The sequence below is a fragment of the Orcinus orca genome, chromosome 7 (genome assembly GCF_937001465.1).
Source record: "Orcinus orca chromosome 7, mOrcOrc1.1, whole genome shotgun sequence".
NCBI lineage: Eukaryota > Metazoa > Chordata > Mammalia > Artiodactyla > Delphinidae > Orcinus > Orcinus orca.
The window spans coordinates 97,676,861-97,696,549 of record NC_064565.1 but is presented as its reverse complement, the minus strand read 5'-3'; the positions used below and the strand labels follow the sequence as shown (position 1 = coordinate 97,696,549).

At 36.0% G+C, this 19,689-nt stretch overlaps 1 protein-coding gene across 1 annotated transcript in view; it reads right to left on the bottom strand.

The window, feature by feature from the left end:
• SPAG16 (sperm associated antigen 16) overlaps nucleotides 1–19,689 on the bottom strand; it is an 877,426-nt gene that overhangs the window by 267,716 nt on the left and 590,021 nt on the right. Inside the window, exon 14 of the mRNA XM_033428194.2 lies at nucleotides 10,730–10,795. Within this exon, the coding sequence (XP_033284085.2) occupies nucleotides 10,730–10,795 (66 nt within the window). The remainder of the gene's footprint in view (nucleotides 1–10,729; nucleotides 10,796–19,689) is intronic.

Below are 19,689 nucleotides of genomic sequence, written 5' to 3'. Positions count from 1 at the left end.
GCAAAACAGAAATGGATAAGACATGATCCTAAGCCCTTTAATGAGGTATGGAGTCATCTGCTGAAAATAATTTGCAAACCTCCTAAATGGAATAAAATATATTTTACTATAACTTTACATTTTAGAGATATTTATACATGAGAACAAAATAGATATAAATGAATCTCTGATTCAACAGACTTGAGAATAACACCATGCTTTCTTTCCCAGTGCTCTTCATCCCAGGTTGGACCAATATTCTGTTTGTTAACCTGTAACTCAGCACACTGCCACTCTGTTCTTTCCATTTGCCAAATCAAGAAATAGAACATTCCCTTTGGAGTTTGAAATGAATAGCACGTGATACTACTGGAGCAGTTTTTGCATTAATTTACATAAGGAACTGGAGATCAGAGGACCCCCTGAAGAGTAAAAACTAGTCATAGTTGATGGTACACTTGAAATATACCAGGGATGGCAATTTTAATGATGTAGACACTTAACGTTATTAATCTGTTGTCCTTCATCAAGGGAGAACGCCAGTCCTTCTATATTCCCAGAGTAATGAAGGGGGCAGGGCAGGAAATGAAAATCAGAGAAATATGAGTCTTCTGCTACAGTTACTAGAGGTCAGAGAGGGGTTTGGAACCTGGATATCCACATTAACAGCTGACTTTTGTGCAGACTGCGAAATATCCGGTCAAACCAGTCTCTCTCCTTGTTAGAACAAGATTTGGTTTTTTATTCAACTAAATCATTTCCACAAATATTTACAGAGCACTTACTAAGAATTTTAACATCTTTATTGGAGTATAACTGCTTTACAATGGTGTGTTAGTTTCTGCTTTATAACAAAGTGAATCACTTATATATATACATATGTTCCCATATCTCTTCCCTCTTGCATCTCCCTCCCTCCCACCCTCCCTATCCCACCCCTCTAGGTGGTCACAAAGCACCGAGCTGATCTCCCTGTGCCATGCGGCTGCTTCCCACTAGCTATCTATTTTACGTTTGGTAGTGTATATATGTCCATGCCACTCTCTCACTTTGTCCCAGCTTACCCTTCCCCCTCCCCATGTCCTCAAGTCCATTCTCTAGTAGGTCTGCGTCTTTATAGCAGTTACTTCTTGAAGTATGGATTCATAGGGTCACATTCACCCCCAAACACAAAATTAAGTGGAGAAAATCACATTAAAGGGGATAATTAAATTTTCTTGTAATTATGCTTATGAGTAAATTGGTGTGACAATTCTTTTTGCTCTAATTATGTGATTTAGGGATAATGTATGATACATTAGGCATTATTCATATATGTAAAGCAATCTCTTGAAAAACTCATGTTATTTACCATACATGTAGTTTTTCAAACTTTTTAAATCTCATGCAAGTTTAGACTGACTACAATTAATCATTACTAGAGAAAAATGTATAATTTTATATTGATATTTTGACATTAAAACATTTTTGTACTGTGGAAATTACTTAAATAAGACTTCATTGTACTGGAAGACCAGTTGCCTAAATGGGCAAATACTCTGAGCAGTGACACTGTTTCTTATAAAAGTAGTAAATATATTTTGAACAATTTTTGGCAGCTGTATGCTCAAAACAAACATGGACAATCTGAAACATGTCATAAATTTTAAAATAATACTTTAAGATCAATAGTATAAAATAAATTTAATCATATCACAGCGAACATTGTCCAAAGAATGTCCTCTAAAATACCGCTTGAGTTCTGGCTTTCTAATATTACCTAATCAATGAATATTTATTGGTTACTTTCTGTACCAAGAATTATGTCAAGGGCTATGGGGTAAAAAATATTAAGGTATTATTCAGCCAAAATAATCTATTGTGCTTCTCATAGCCAGGGCATTTTTGTATAAATAAACATTTATGCGGTTACTGTAAAATAGCCTCAACCATTCCACAATTAACCAATAAGAACAACCTGAGTTAACAATTATCTATTAGATGTAAGATATTCTACCTGCTTAATCTAATCCTTGTCCACTCTACGTGCCCTGTTCTTCTAACATTGCCACACCTCCACCATCTCAGGAACTTGGCCTTTGCTGTTGCCTTTGCTTGAGTTTTCCTTAAAATCACTGCATGGTTTTCTTAAATGTCATTCTCTCGGAGAGTCCTTCTCTGACCATTTTATCATAAGCTCCAACTCTTACCTCATTACTCTTTATCCTAATTGATTCTGGATAGATAACGCTTATTATTCTTGAGACTATTCATGCGTTTACTTGTTTAATGTCTCTGGTTCTTACCAGAATATAAGGTCCATAAGGGTAGAACTTGGTATTGTTCATTGCTGAACCTTTAATATTTAGAGCAGTGTCCAGGACATAGTAGGTGCTCAGTAAAGAGTTACGTTGAAATTCCATTATTAAACTTCTTATATATGCCAAAATATTTTAAGTCTTCTAAAGAATATCTATATATGTGTATGTGTATATATATATATATATATATATATATATATATACACACACATACACATACACACAAATTATCAGTTTCACAGTCAAAGAAGAAGTCAAGAAATATGGCATGATCATGTTGTTTCTAATTTTCATGGAACCATCAAGAAAACTACAAACGCATAAATCACCTTTATCCAACTAGGGAAGTTATTGAAGGTTAAACTTTGGCAGCAGGGTAATATCTTAAATGTATTGTTTCTTCTTTGTCATATGCAGTGTTAAATTTCTGAGAACATAACAAAGTAGAACTAAAGAACCTCTATCAATTTATTACACTTAAAATATTCTCTAATTAATCTTTGAATAGTTGCTTACACAAACTTTTGTTCCTTCACTTTTGTTTGTGTCACATTTTTCTATGAAAAATTATTTTTTCTTCACAAAATGTTAGGGCAAGAAGGTTACTTTCTAAAAGATTTAGTTTAAGAATGTATACTATGGCATTAGTTTAAAAGATATGAAATTAATTTTTAATATGTAGGAATTATTGAAATAATTCAAATATTATATAAAATGAAAATGTCATGTTCCACATGTTTTAATTTTCTATTCTGCTGTTGTCTCCAATTTCCCCAGATAGAACCTGCTTTAGTGTTTTTCACCATACATCTAAACGTTTTGACTTATGCATCATCTAGGTGCAGTAATGAATAAGAACTGACATCAAATATCAATATTATTGGCCCAGCTAAATGGTAGTTGACATCAAGTTGTATTGCTGAAGAAGTAAACAAAATTAAATTTTTTTGGTGTGTAAGTACTGCCTGACATCATTTGTCCTTCAGAAGATCAATGGCTGCATGACCTAAATGTTATTTATATCTATTTATATAAAATGGCCAAAGACGGATACTACACACTTTCTGTTTGAGATTGGTTAAAAACAAACAAAATTCAGAATATCAGAAATTGAGCTTCCTTTGCTAAAATGGAGTGAGGATAACTTTTTAGGTAGGCAATTGCAGTATTTACTTTTTCATGATTTTTTTTTTAATTTTTTTTTGCGGTACGTGGGCCTCTCACTGTTGTGGCCTCTCCCGTTGTGGAGCACAGGCTCCAGATGCGCAGGCTCAGCGGCCATGGCTCACGGGCCCAGCCGCTCCGTGGCATGTGGGATCCTCCTGGAACAGGGCACGAACCCGTGTCCCCTGCATCGGCAGGCGGACTCTCAACCACTGCGCCACCAGGGAAGCCCACTTTTTCATGATTTTTAGAAAAGATAATTAATGCATTTATATTCACATACTAGTAACTTGGGAAAAGCAATTTATCTATTCCAGATCAAATTTAAAACTCTTAACTGCCTAATTATTAAATGGTATACTATGATATGAAACAGACAAAATACTCCTATGGAGGTTTATGCCCATTTTTTTTTTAGTGGAATTTAGCTCAAGTTTAATACAATTCCATAATTTCTTATTTAGAATAGTTTTAGAATTTCATTTTCTTATTTTTGTTAAAGTGTGAAATATATACTGCAGTTTTATGTTTATAACATTTATATCATATTAAATAAAATTAAATTATAGGATAGAAGAAAGGCATATATTTGTGTGTGGTTGTTCTTTTATTTATGTCTACTTATTTGAACACAAATGGCTAGAAAGAAATATTAGCTCCAAGAATAATAGTAGTAGTAGTAATAATAATAATGATAGTAATAGTAGGAGTGGTAGGAGTAGAAGTGATAGTAATAGCATTTTCGATTTGCCAGGTACTATGTTAAACACATTATATATATTATCTAATATTCACTGTTCTTTATATCATTCATTTTTACAAAAGAACTAAATGATTTACTCAAGATTATACATCTTCTCAGCCATAAAAAGGAATGAAAGTGTGCAAATTGCAGAGACGTGGATGGACCTAGAGACGGTCATACACAGTGAAGTAAGTCAGAAAGAGAAAAACAAATATGGTATAATATTGCTTATATGTGGAATCTAGAAAAATGATACAGATGAACTTATTTGCAAAGCAGAAACAGAGACCCAGACGTAGAGAATGGACGTATGGATACCAGGGCGGGGGAAGTGCGATGATTCACCACTATGTAAAGAATAGATAACTAATGTGAAACTACTGTACAGCACAGGGAACTCTACTCAGTGCTCTGTGGTGACCTAAATGGGAAGGAAATCCAAAAAAGAGGGGATATATATAGACATATAGATGATCCACTTTGCTGTACACCAGAAACTAACACAACATTGTAAAGCAACTATATGTACACATACACATGGTATATATGGGGCGATGCACAGGTGGGAGCTGGCAGGGCAGAGAGGAGGAGGCACTGGTCTGCAGCAGCAGCTTCTACTACCAGCCCTTGGGGGCACTCAGCCCTGTGCTCAAGCAATCATTGTCAATGACAAAGTGATTACTGAAGTTATAAATGTATTAAATTAATGCTAATAATTTGGATACTTTATTTCTGGCTGCTCAGGTAACGTTAGCCCTTAACCCAGCATATATGGTATTTTCCCTTTTTTTTTTTTTGTTTTTCTTTCTGGGTACAGCTGTAAAATATTTGGATATAGGAAGTGTGTTATTCTTGCAGCCTTGATATTCATGGTGGATTGTAAAATATACATTTTTGTGAGATATCAAAGATTAAGATTATTTTGATAACATCATTTATAGACTTAAAAGATGTGGTTATCACAAGTCTGTTGAGGGGGAAAACTACTGCATAAAATAACTAACTTGGAATAAATATTTTGCATCAGTTTGGAAAAAAAAATAATGGAAAAAAAAAGAGTATACATCTTGTGAATGGCAAAGCCAGGATCCAAAATGTACTAGGGATAAGTATAACTGCAATTGGGTAATTTTCCAGGGCTCCAAAGTTATGGAACACTATGATTTATAGAAGCTTTCTAAGGAGCAATTAATCTATTGTGAGAATTATCAATAAATGAGTTTGTGTCTTGCAGTTCAATATCCACAGGACTTTGAAAGCCAGTAAAGTTGAAATAAATAAGATGTAATGATACAATGTTGTAATGAAATCCGTGTGCTTTCATTTGTCTAAAACTCTGCATTTATTCATCACAGTTTTTAATATTAAGTATGCAAAATAAGCTATACTAGATGCTGGAGCTATTGAGCCAAACAAGATTTAAAATGTCCTTTTTCTCATTCCTTTTTACTGCTTTGCAGTGTAGAGAGATTTTTTTTAAAAAGTGAACAGACAGAAAGCCCCAAGACAATTGTGAACCATGACTGATCCTTCTGCTTCTGCATTGGGATTAATAGGGTCACAATGACTAATGAAAAGATGAGGAAAGGAACCAGTTAGGAGAAAGGGAAAGCAATAGTTTCATTTTTAGCATATTAAAATGAGATACAGATATTTAGGGTGAGATGCAAAATAGCTAACAGTGAGTCTGAAGTAAAGAGTGGGATTTACCTAGAAATCACCACGTGCAGATGAAATTAAAAGCCACAGGTTTGAGTGAGATGATGCAAGAAGAGAACCTGCTAGAGAATAAGATTTAAGATTGAGTCTTGATACAGTTTAGTATTTGGGAGTCAGGTAGTAGAGAAGGATCCAGAACAGTAGTTTAAAGAGCAGTGACCACGGCGATTTTACTTCTCAGGATTCAAGAAGAAGGTTTTAAAAGTAACTATGAAAAGTAAAGTTTAATAATAATGGAGAAATGGTCATTAGATAAAACAATATGGAAATCAGAGAGTTTCAGGGGAGTTGTTGACTTGGAGTTCATATTTGAATGGTTGAGGAGAAAATGATATAGGAGATTTCTGGGCAACATGGAGGAATAAGATATAATGCAGAAATAATACCACCACTCAAAAGTCAAAGAAATTATGGATATATAGATATAGATATAGATACATCTGAACTCAAATAATACATAATGAAACAAGGAAAGGGAAATTTAAAGTTAATTTAAAGAAAAAAACCAGTTTGTTTGTATAGCTTCCTCCAGTGTTTTTTAGTCTGTCCCAGTATAGGCCAAAGAATGTAGATTTGCCAGTTAAGCATTACAGAAAAAACGAGGTCAAATTGAACCAAAGTCCTTTGTGGTGGAATTGCCAGAATGACAACTGAGGAACCCAGGCTGGGATAAAATGATAAGTGAAGGCAGAAAGGTGATAAGATGCTGAGTAAGATTTTAGCTGATTAGAGCTCTCAATGAAGTGGAAATATTGTACTGGCTCTACTTAGAGCTGGAAGACAGGTATCTTTAGAAAAGCAATGCTTGAAATTGAGATTTTGGAAGTGATGCCTTTAGTTAATGACAAAGTGCTCGCGGTTTGACTTTGGGAGTATGCGACTGAGGATAAAGAAGTGTTGGAGGAAAAGTGGTCAACAAGAAAGTGATCAGAGTGCTCTATGGGCCATATGTGTAGGGAAAGACAGTGATTCAGGAACTCTAGCCTTCAAAGAATGAGGGAGAGTGACTGGGAGCTTCCAGTAGTGAAGCACAGCAGTGAATCTACCTTAGGATTTCAGTGGGGTTATGGCACATTTTGATTTTAAAATATCTCATTTGATCCATGATCCATGACTTAATTCTGAAAGTCCAATCTGCCCTCAATGACTTTTGAACTAAAGCTGACTTAGCCCACACTTCCCGGGGCAACTCTTTATCAGACAACTTGAATCCATAACCTCTGATACCTGTGGATAGGAAGCTCAGGGTAAGATATCTAGGGATAGGAAATGCGGACTGGACTTAATCTTTTTTCTACACTATCATATTTTATGAGTATTTGGCTTTTTGATTTTTCATTTTGATATAGTCATTTTGATTCTGTGGCCATTTTGACATGCAGAATGTGACTGTTATACTTATTTCTGTTGTCGATAGGTGCCCAGACCAGCATGTTTTCCCTTATTACATAGACTCTCATCTTCAAAGAGCTGTGTTTGCCCCTTAATCTTATCCCATTACCCTTCCTCTCTCTCACACACCCTTCTACTCCATCCTCTAATGATCCATTACATGATCAACCAATTCCCCTGTAATGCCACTCTCTGTTCCAAACACTTCCTTCACCTTCTTGGCCTGAATTACTTCTCATAGTTACACTCTTCTTCAAGTTCTCTAAAACAGGAAATTATTTCTCTTGCCCTCCACATGACTCAAGGCCAACAGAGGGGGTGTCTACTTTACTACAAATTACTATTAAGCCCCTTTCCCTCTTGTTTGTTTAAAACTCACAACTGCTGTAAAGATAAAACTGATAGACTTCACTCTCTCTCACCATATTCACGGCAGTTGCAGTTTCCATGGAATTATACAGGTGGGAAACAAGTCAGAATTTGACTAGTCCTCTACTAAGGCTGTATATTATATCATTCACTTCAAAATCAAAATATCCATATTTTATGCAATTAGTTGCAATAAAGATATGCACCTCTACATTAAATAATCAATATAACAGTATTTGAATAAAACAACAGGTCAATTAAAAGAAGTGAGACTAGTACTCGAGGTAGGTCTGAAGTTTCCTTTCATGAGCTGGTTAGACCTCTAGAACTACTAGTAGTTTCTTTGATTCTACACAGCCTTTCAATTTCGTTTAATAACTAATGAATTGAGACTAAATTCCCAGCATGAATGTGTGAAATGGAGGTAAATATTCCCAAGGAAAGATGCACTGGTATTCTAATAGAGTTGATTTATAGTGTTCACCTGGCCTTACCAGGCAGGCACAGCAAGGTCATCCTGACTATGTGTCTCTCAGAACAGCTGGGAATGTCCACAGAGAGATAAGGACACCCACCCCACCATAACATCACTCTAGAAGAGGACCAGAAACAGTTTCTAGAAGGCTTGATGGAATCCCTACCCTAGTCAGACTATGGGTCAATTTCCTGGAAAACTGAAGGCCGGGGAGACTCCCTCTGATAGGAATACCCTACTCATTTTCTTGCTATGTATTTTTACATAGTTTAAAACAATCTTTTACTTACATTGAATTGTATGTGTCTATTAATATTATTCCAGCAATTACTGTCAACTTTTAAAAAATATTTTGGTTTTGCTTTACAAAATTGACCTAATAAAAAGCTTTCATAGGTCCTTAAAGTGTTTCATTAACAGATTACTTTAAAAAGAGGTTTTAAATAAACGTCTATCTCCAACAGAAAAATCGGTCAGAGGTGAAGACATCAGAGCCCTAACATTATAACATAGAAATAAAATTCAACTTATACAGCTTTACAGAACCATATATATATACTGTATATTGCATATTTGTTTCCGTGATTCTTGGTTGCTAGCTGGATAACACTGAGTTTTACATTTTTTATTTCTGCTTACAAATCTAAAATTGTAGACTCTTCCTAAAATTGTGTTTATGTAAACAGCTGAATGCATTTTTAACTGGTAATGTAACTTGAATGCATATCCCTAAGGCATCAGACAATTAGCAGAGCTAACACTAAATAATTCAAATCTCTGCCTGCCATGTATGTACCGCATGATGCATTTATGACCACAACTTTGCCTGAGGTTTGAATGTGAACTGTGTCACGATGCCATGTGCTTGAGACATCCTGGAAGTCTTTCAGTTACTGCTGCCTCCTCCCTCTTGACATTCCCTACCGGGTACGTGAAATACGACAGTTTTCAAAACAGTTGACACGAGTGATGGAAAATTTCACTTAAGAGTGTCATTCATCATAACAAAACATCACTTCCTTAATAGTTTATTAACTATTTCCAGTGAAGAAGAGATAAATTAATGGAAAAATTCAATGAGGCTTTGGGATATTGATTTGGAATAGGGTTGTAATAGTCCCCTTTGTATGAACAAAGTGTGTAAGCAAAAACGGATTAGCCACTTTGATATTGGACACCTGGACCACATATTCAATATCCTGCTTTTGAAATATACATAATTAATGTATGTGTCCCTTGACTGCTGACTAAGTCTAATTTGGCTATTTCCATATTTATTAATTTTACTATTTAGGATGTTAAATGGTACGTCTTTTTCAGCTATGATATTGCTTACCAAAATAAATGCCTGACTTACAAAATATTAGTTTACTTCATTTTAGCTTCTATTTAATTTTCCTGGGGTATGTGAAGCTCTAGGCCACTTAATAGATTTTTTAACATAAATATCCTATCATGTGGGTCCATAGTGCTTAAATGGTTCTATACTCTGCTAGAAATAAGATTTTACTTGGTATTTAGAACTAATCCATAATATATTGGCTCAATAGAGTCAGTCAAATGGAGATTCCTTACTAAGACAAATCTGTTAGAATTTAATTTTAGTTGAGCCAATCATGAACATTCCAGGGCTGATGACACCAGCACAATTTCAGTTGAGGTAAACAACATTCCTTTAGTAGAAATGATTTTTAGTGAATATTTTTCTCTCTCTGAAAGAATAATAACAGCATGATAGTAATGGAGTTTTGACTAAGCTGTCATTTTGAAGTTAGATGTAGGTGATCTATCAGATTTCTTTTTTAGCTAATTGGAAAAGAAAGAGGAGTATGGAATTAAGATTTACACTCTCCTGGGAACTTAGAGCCAAATTAAAATGTTAGCTATAATTAAATCACAGAGTTTGAAGGGACTTGAGAGGTCATCTATCTAGTCAAATTGCTTTCATCTGAGAAGGAACAAACTTAAATCATCCTTCCACGATTACTATCTGAACTCTTTTAGAGACAACCCCAATTGGCACAGAAACTCAAAGCCATGTTTAACAATCTTCATCACTGGTGAAATCATCCTGATATCTACATATCTCAAACTGCAGATAAATATTTATGCTATGTCATCAGTTTACATAAAGAAAGACATATGTGAAACCTGTCCATGAGGAACTGAAGAACTGTCAAATCAAGGTTGCTCTATTCTAACCTGAAGAAAGGCCCTATTTCTTTAACATTTTTTATAGGTTTCCTTTCAAGCATTTTCATTATTTTGTGATTTTACTTTAAAATTTACAAGTTTATATCCCACTTACTTTCTTGAAGCCCACATTAGACAAAAAGCTTTTAAAAAATGTGTTTAAGTGGAGTTAAGTACAACAGATTTCCTCCTTGTTTCTACCACTGTATCGTGTGTGTGTTTTAAACTTCTGTAACCCTATACTACATATATATTTTTTTCACTGCTATAATTAATTCTCAAATTTGTTCTCTCATCCTGTTAATGTGCCATTTTTTTCTGGAACTTTGTTTCATTAAAATGAATTTGTATATATGAAGCAGTAAAATAATTTATTGGGAGAACTGAACTCACCCTAGGAGTGAAGGTGGCATCATTGATGGAATGCATGTGACCATAGAGGGACTGCTCACATTTACCCTAAGAAAACAAAGCAGAAATACAAATCAAATAAATTCAATTTACTATGTGAAAAGAAAAGGAAAGATAACAGATCTTATTTGTTTCAAAGTAATATTTAAGTCCATAAATAAAACTAACATACTCATGGGAGAAAAGGCTAGCTTTTGCTGTCAGCTACCATTCAGAATCAGACAGGGTTGTGCTGGTGCGCATGCCAACAGCATTAGTATCTACACTGAAATTCCAGGGTCCTCACTTTTATACCACTGAGCCGGTGGTGAACTCTCACTAACTGACTCTATTCTGCAATTAACATAGCTTTCAAGCCATGGGCCAAGTAGTGAAGCCCTTATAGAAAGCCCTTGTTTTCAGCACATTTTCACCACTGCTGAGGGTGTGGGGTTCTTTCTCCTTTTTAATCACAAGATCACATTTTAATTCATAAACTTTCACAGTTTGGTATTAATATCATTACAAGTATAAAAAAATGTTACAAATGTGCCCAGTAAAATAAGCATTTGTTTTGTGAAAAACATACTTTGCATCTACCCATTCAGGTCATCTGTTCCAAACAATAGCTAAAACTAAAATTCAATTTAACCACAAAATTTCCAAGTTTTAGTTTAAACAATTTTAAGAAAAATGGGCCCATAACACATTACAAAAAGGATTTAAATGTGGGACCTTTCATTTTGACACTGATGTTCAAAGAGCATTCTTACCTACCTTAGGGAAATAACTCAAATTCCATAGAAGAACCAGGGAACAGAGAAAGTTATATCTGGAAGGCTGTTTGTAGATTCTTGTTATAGGCAGAAATTCAGATTTCATTCAACAGTGTATTATTCATTTAACAAATATCTTTGAGCAATTAATATATGTTCAGCACAATTCTAGGTGCTTAGAATATGTCAGTGAATAAAACAAAGAAGCTTGTCTTCACTGACCTTACATTCCAGGGGGAGAGGGAAAGTACAAACGTACAAAGTGTGCTAGAAGATAAGAAATATTTTTAAAAGGTACAGAGTGTGTTAGAAGATAGTAAATATTGTGGAAAGAAGAAAAGCCAGGTAGGGTAAGGGGTGTCATGAGTCCTGGGATTGAAGGGCTAAGGGCAAATCGAGTTATCAAGTAGAGTGATGGAGTTTGACCACGCTCAGAAAGCAGGGTTTGAACCAAGAATGAGGCAGTAAGGGAGTTAGGCAAGCAGACATCTGGAGGAAAAGCATTCCAGGAAGAAGAAAAGCTAGAACAAATCTCAATGTGGGAGTTTGACTGGTGTGTTTCTGGAATAGCAAGGAGGCCAGTGTGGCTGGAGAGAAGTCAGTCAGGAGAGCAGGTTTACTCAAAAGGCTTCATCTACTTTCATTCACTACCTTGTGCTTACTTAGTCCTAAACCATTTAAGGCTGGGGGAGAGATTAAAGAAAAGACTGCAGAATGAGATATTAAAGACACAGGGTCATCATCATGCCCCCTCGTTGTTGCAGAACATTCATGGAATAGCTTGGAACTAAGTGGAAAGGCTTTGTAACTAAACTTATTCAATCCTCATTACTGCCATTGCATTCAGCACATTGTATTTCAAATATCTATTTACAGAATTAATGCATGCTGTTAATCCCTTTGTACAGAATGCAAAATTTCCCCACATGAATTTAAATTCATAAAAATATGTTGAAATACTCTGGCGCCCTCTCAGGATTCCCCCTACTTAGGCTCTTCTGGTTCAGTATCTTGATACTGTTAATAACATTAAACCAATTATGCTGAGGACTTCCAATCACCCAAATTCCCAAAGTAGAGATAAATTACTTACAAAGCCAAAAAGGCAAAGTATAAGATGTTATGGTTATCTTTCATATATTATCTTAGGAGTGTTTATGGTTAACTTTTTTGAGAACTAATATAAATAGTTATATAATATTATAGTTGTATAGTGAGTGTTAATACTTTAAAATATTTGTTAGTAAATTGGTCTTAAAATACTTTTTGCATTAATAAAAGTTTTATGTTTGGTCCTCTTCTAAACTGAGAACCTCTAAACTATTTGATTAATTGGTAAGGAAAATGGAGTTTTCTGATTCAAATCCTGAATGCCAAGTTTTAATTCAAAGTAGAATCTCTAAGGCACTCTTGAAAAGCCCTGGAAATATGGGGTTATAATGGAAATGCTGATGGACCACATTTGTGCTGCTATAACAAAACCTGACTCGAAGATAAATGTTTCATGAATTAAGAAAAGTTAAAAAAGCTTTTCTATCCAGCTTTGTTTCCAAGATAAAAGTGAATCTACTCTTTTTTTTGTGGTATAGGGAATATGTGGGTTACTAATATTCTAGTCTTCGAACAGCCTTAATCAAAACCAATACCCACACCAGGGCATTAAATTTCAGAATATCTTCTTTGATGAATTCTTGTCAGAATTGTTTTCTTTCAAAAAGTGGAAAAAAATGAAAAACAAGGGAAGGGTCTTACCAAAAAAAACCAAAAAACAAAAAAAATCATGTGACCTAACGTGTCACTGCTCCAGTATTTGATTCTCTCAGAGAAGCTGTATGCAATAATGGTTTCCATTATTGACTCTGGGGATAAAAACATCTGGAGCTTAATTCTTGGCTCTGCTACCAAATAGCTATGTGAACTTAAACAGGTTGCTTCACTTCACTGTGCTTCTGTTGCCTCAAGTAATTCTCAAAACAAATCTATAGGTTAAACGCTATTACCCATGTCCAATGAGATAATGATATTTAACCTATAGGTCTGTTTTGAGAATTAAATGAGATAATGCATGTGAAATGTTGGAACAGTGCCTATCACAAAGTAAGAGCTTACAAATATTAGCTCTTAGTACATGCTAGATAGGCCACTGAAATAGTGATGATGTCCAAATCAACATCTCTACTCTTAGCTACCTATCTGCCTCCTAAGACCCCACGAAGGAGTCTTATCAGCATCAGTGCTGTTTTTTCTATTTGTCTCTCAGATTAAATCCCCATGTAGCCCTTCCCTCTCTGTGCCCTGATCTCTACTAACTACATCACTGTGGGCTCTCAGGTTCTCTGTCTTCTGGTTGGATTCAGTAAGAGAAAACCACCAGCAGGATATGGAAGAGTGGAACTATATAGAAGATGGATAAATGATCACTTCAGCTCCCTTCCTGTTCAGCTGTGATTTTCTTACTGGCTCTGCCCTCTACCTAATTCCACTGCTTATGTTGTGCAGGTCCTCTCCAATGGTTACAGCTCACACTGTTCAGTAATGTTCTCCTTCCCTAGCCCCTTCAGACCTAGTGGTAGTAATAGCTTTCTATTGTTGCTAGCGTTTGGGTGCTGTGTTTGGTCCCTTAACCCTGTTCACATTTCTGTAACCATTCAACTTGAGTGTACTCCATGTATCATCTGTTTCCTGCTTGTGACCTGTCTGATACAGCATGTTAGACATGATATGCAGAAGGAGACTTTTTGATTTACTACTTCCCAACTGCCTCTCTGGACCCCTGCCAAATCTTTCCCTTTAAGTAAATGGCATCACTAGTTGCTCAAACAAAAAACCTAGGCAGTCAAAAACCTGAGAATTGATAACCAACAAGGACCTACTGTATAGCCCAGGGAACGCTGCTCAATATTCTGTGATAACCTAAGTGGGAAAATAATTTGAAAAAGAATAGATACGTGTATAGTAATAACTGAATCACTTTGCTGTACACCTGAATCTAACACAACATTGTTAATCAACTATGCTCCAATATAAAATAAAAATTTAAAAAAAACCTGAGAATTAGAATAACTCTTTCTTTCCCTACCTCCACCCCACCCCTTATCCAGTATATCAGTTCCTTCCTCAACATACGCCCTTACGCTGCCCACCTCTGCTCTGCTCCACTGTCACCACTCTGGTGCAGGACATCATCGCATGGAGCAAGAGAACAGCAGGGGCATCCTTACTCATCTCCCCGCTCCTACCCTCACCCTACTCCCCATCGATTTCTCTCTCAGCCACTGAAGTGATCAATAAAACCTGAATCAGATCATGCCATGCTGCTTCTTACAGCCATCCAAACAATTACCATTGCATGTAGAATAAATTTTAAACTCTTTACTTAGTTCCGAAAGCTCTGTATTATTTGGCTTCTGTCTGACTATCTGACCTCATCCTTTACCATTCTCCCTTCTCACGCATTTTGCTCCATGATTCTTTTCATGTTTTGATAAGGTCAGGGCTTTCTGAGCAGAGTACTGCACTTGGATGTCAAAAGATGCTTGAATAGCAACCCTGAAGGTGGAGACTTCCGGAGAGATTTAGGGGTACCTCCCCTTGAGGCACTTGTTTACATTACAGTGTTGGGAAGTCTAAAGCCCTTCCCCGCCTCCTCCTATAGTGGATTTGCTTACATTTCAGAACAAAGGTTTCTCTTTCTCTTTCTACCGCAGTAGTGGAGGGGCACTGGGTTTCATAATGTGGCGGTTCCTTTCCATGGTACGTAACCCCACTGTCCCCACAGGGTACACCTGGTTCTCACTGCTTCTTCCCATGGGGAACTGGGGGATGGAAAATCAACATGAGCTGCTCTGTGAGCAAATAAATGGCGTGAGCTCTGATCCAGAAACCTCCTGTTTCCTGTCAGGATAAATAAGTAACTATAGACACCAAAGCATAACACTGTCACACTGTTGTTTCTGTTCTAACAGGCCTAGCATGTTCCTGCCTTTGTACATCTTATTTTCTCTACCTTGGATGTTTCCAGGAAGCTATACACATGCCCTTGTCCTTCTTCCCATTCTGCTTTCAACTCCAATAGAACCTTTCCAGTGATGTCTGTTATCAAATATTCTCCCCCCCCATTATATCCTCTCATTACAGTAGCAGAAACTTCTGTGAAACTGCTTTCCTTTTCCCCTTGGGCACTCAGCCAGACTTGAGGTCAGGTGCGGCCATGTGACTGAGTTCTGCCCAGTGAAACGTGGGCAATTGTGAAATAAGTCCAACATAGCCCTGGCCTGCACAATATCCCACACAATCCTCTAAGCTCTTTATTTTTGTCTGTTTGCAGGCTGAAGGCAGAGGAGCTTCTGGAATATGGCAGAGCACAGATGGAAGGAGTCTGGGTTTCTGAACCACCACAAGGAGAAAAGCCACCGGTCAGGACCTGCTGACTGGACAGTCTATGAATGAGAACTAAGCTTCTACTGTATTAAGCCCGTGAGACTCCAGCGTTTAACTATTTCAGCAGATGTTGGTACCCAACAAATAGGTCACCCTGTTTTGTTTCTTTTATATCACTCATCATTAACTAAAATTACTTAATGAAATTAATAACAGTAATAAACAAGTAATAAAATTACTTGTTTCCCTGTTTGTTGTTAGTTTTCCACCCACTACAATTAAGTCCCATAAGAAAAAGTTGTTTGTTTTGTCCACCACTCTATCACCCCCAAAGCCCAAGACAGCTCTGGTAAGATTTCATAAACAGTTGTTAAGTGAAAAAGTAACCAGTTACATGAAGATCACAACTGAAAATTGGAAAAAATCTACACTCACCAGATATGCTTATTTTTTGGTAAATAGCTTGATCTTCTTTCCAACATTCATTTTTTATCTTGATCAGTCATGACATGAAATGTGCACTGTCTTATTCCTTCCATTCCTTTGCCATGACTTGGTTCTAACCCACTAGCATATTTAGCCACTGACTATGCCATTGTATCTTAATGTTTTAAACAACTACATGGAGATAACTGATGACTCCAGGTAAAAAAGGCAGCTTTACATTTAGTGAGTGCTTATTATGTACTTAAAGTGTTGTGCTAAGTGCTTTACTTTCATTATCACATTTAATTCTCAGAACAACTCAATGAGATGGGTAGTATTGTAATTCCCATTTTGGAGATGAGAAAACAGAAGCACTAATCCATGATGGCAGAAGCAAAGAATGCCAGAGCCAAGACAGTACCTCTGTTTTGTTGCAAAGTAATCTAACATTTTATGTGCAAGAAATTGGGGTGAGAAGACGGAGGCAAATTTTTAGTGCCATTTGCTAGCTTTTTTTCCAGTGTTCTTCCTTTCTGGTAGATGTGTACCTCCTGGCCCCCCCGTGGCTGTGTGGAGCCATGTAATGAGTTCTGGCCCAAGAGTTGTGACTGGAAATGACATGTAGCACCCTTCTCATGCTCTCTCCAACCACGCCTTTCTAGCATTCAATTAGAGGTACAACACCCTCCCTGGATATCTTTTTCTTATGGCAGAAACCAGTACCATTCAAGGTGGCTGCGAGATGATCCTGGATCCCAGGTGAGTATGATGAGGAGAGCTCTCCCTTCCAACTCACGGAGGACACAGACCACGAGCAAGATATAAATGTTGCTGTGATTTGGAGACTGTGTTGCCATAACACACCCTAGCATAACCTGACTGATGTAAACCCTATGGAAGAAGATTAATCTTACCTCTTTAGTTATTAAAAGCTTTTCTACTATCAATAGTGCCATGTGAAAAGTTGAAAAAAATACTAAAATAATACTTACAGAAGCCTAATACTCAAAAGTTTTAAAACTCTTAAAAAAATTAGGCCTAATATAAAATAATGAAATAATCATAAAATATAAAATCACAAGTAATCATAAAATAAGCAACCAAACATACCATCACTAAAATCATTAAAGGACTGAGATTCACAAACTTCCCTTCTCATTATAATGACTTATTTATTTAACCAATGGATGAAATATTCTTTTGAAAAAAAAATTAACAAACTTGAAAATATAAAATGGGCCTTCCCAACTCAGAAGATTTTGGTCATATTTTTGTTTTTGTTTTTAAACAAGGCTAACTTTTAAAATTTTTTTTGATGTGTTAAAGTACCTTTAGTAACATATAACATAAATTATGCACAAATTTTAGAGGCTTAGCTCAATTTTTATCTATGTATATTTCTGTGTAGCTGCCATTCAGATTAAGATATAGAACATTTCCAGAAAGTTCCTTCATGCCCTTCTTAGTAAAAGCATCCACACAATTTTCTATTAACTATATTTTATTAGAGGAAAGAAATAAAGGAATATGGTTGAAAAAAGTCAAATGTTACAGAAGACTCTCCAATGAAAATTTAGTCTCCTATCTCAGGTCATCCCTAGATGTGACCACTGTACATAGTGTCTTTTGTGTATTACATGGAGTAGCCTGTGCACATACATTCACGCTTCTGTGTCATGTTATCTACCTCAGTTACACATAAAATGAAATCATACTATATGTGCATTTTATTATGAAAGATAGTATATTTTGGTGGTAAAGATTGTGATACTGGAGTGAAATTGCAGGATTTAGAACTCAGCTCATTAGAAAGTTACTGGTAATATTTTTCATTTGTCTAAATACTATGCTAAGTATTTTACATATCTTAACTCAATCTCTACCATATGAAATTGGTAATATTTAAAATTCTTATTTACAGTTGGAAAAATTTGTGTAAAGTGATTCGTATAGTGCCTACGCAAGTAAGAGATATTGCCATTCATAGATTAATGGTAGTCTTATTTTCTATTTTTGTTCTACTTTTCAATTTTTGTTGATCACTGAGAAAAAAAGAAATTGCCACTCTCCCAGGAAGGACTCATTGTTCTATAGCCATGTTAACAAACACCAGACTAGTCTTAAACTTGTCCAATCAATTAGTAACTGTTCCATAGTCCTGCTTACAAGTAAACAACCAGAACTGTTTTTAAACCTATCTAATTAATCAATGACAACTAACTTCAGTAAACACTCCTAGAAAAGCCAAACCGCATCAGACTCATGATTTGAAAGCCAGCCAGCCATTTGGCCAGATTCACTACAGTAAACGTGTTCCTAAGGCTGATATTAACCTTTTTCCTCCTGGGTAACGGACAAAAAACGAGCTTCAATAACCAACACAACTACCTTCTAAGACTCACCTAACCTATTTTTGCTTCTATAACCAACACAATCCAAAGTAAACTCTTTACGAAAACTGGATATGAGATCAGCAACTGGGTTTGCTCAATGGATATAGCTCTGACAAGTATAATCTTTCTCACTCATGTATATGACAAATTCAGTTTTGTTTGTTTGTTTCATATACTGAGTGGTGGTCTCCTCCTTTGACACCACAGAGAGGTTTAAGGGTGTGTTAGTTTGGGGCTGCCATAACAAAGTACCACAGACTTGGTGGTTTAAACAACAAAAAATTATTTTCTCATTCTTTTGAAGGCTAGAAGTCCCAAATCAAGGTGTTGGCAGGGCTGGTTTCATTCTGAGGCCTCTTCTTGGCTGTATAAGGCTCTCTTCTCCCTGTGTCTTTACATGGTCTTCCATGTAAAGACAGATAGCCATCTATCTGTATGGATCTGTGTTCTAATCTCCTCTTCTTATAAGGACACTAGTCAAATTGATTAGGGTCCATCCCAATGAACTCATTTACCCTTAATTGCCTCTTTAAAGACCCTATTTCCAAATACAGTCAGATTCCAAGGTACTGGGGGCTAGGTCTTCAACAGGAATTTGAGGAGACATAATTCAGCCCATGACAAAGGGCTGGAGATATCTTAATACCACTATGCATAAAATATCTTAGGAGTGCAATAGCCATTGTGGCATTAGCTGGTTGCAAGAGTTAAACTGTGACATTATTTTACAGTATTTATTGTATTGTATATAGAATTTACATAATTATGTAAATATACTTTGAACCAATATGCAATCTCAAAATGAAAAGTTGTATTTTTATGTCATATTTGGGCATATAGCTAAACAGATGAATATTATGCATGCATATAATGCAGTGGTTAAGAGCACTGGATCTGGAGTAACACTGCTTGAATGTGAATTGAGGCTTTGCTGCTTATTGTGTCTTTGGAACACTCTGAGACTCAGTTTTCTCATCTGCAAAATAGG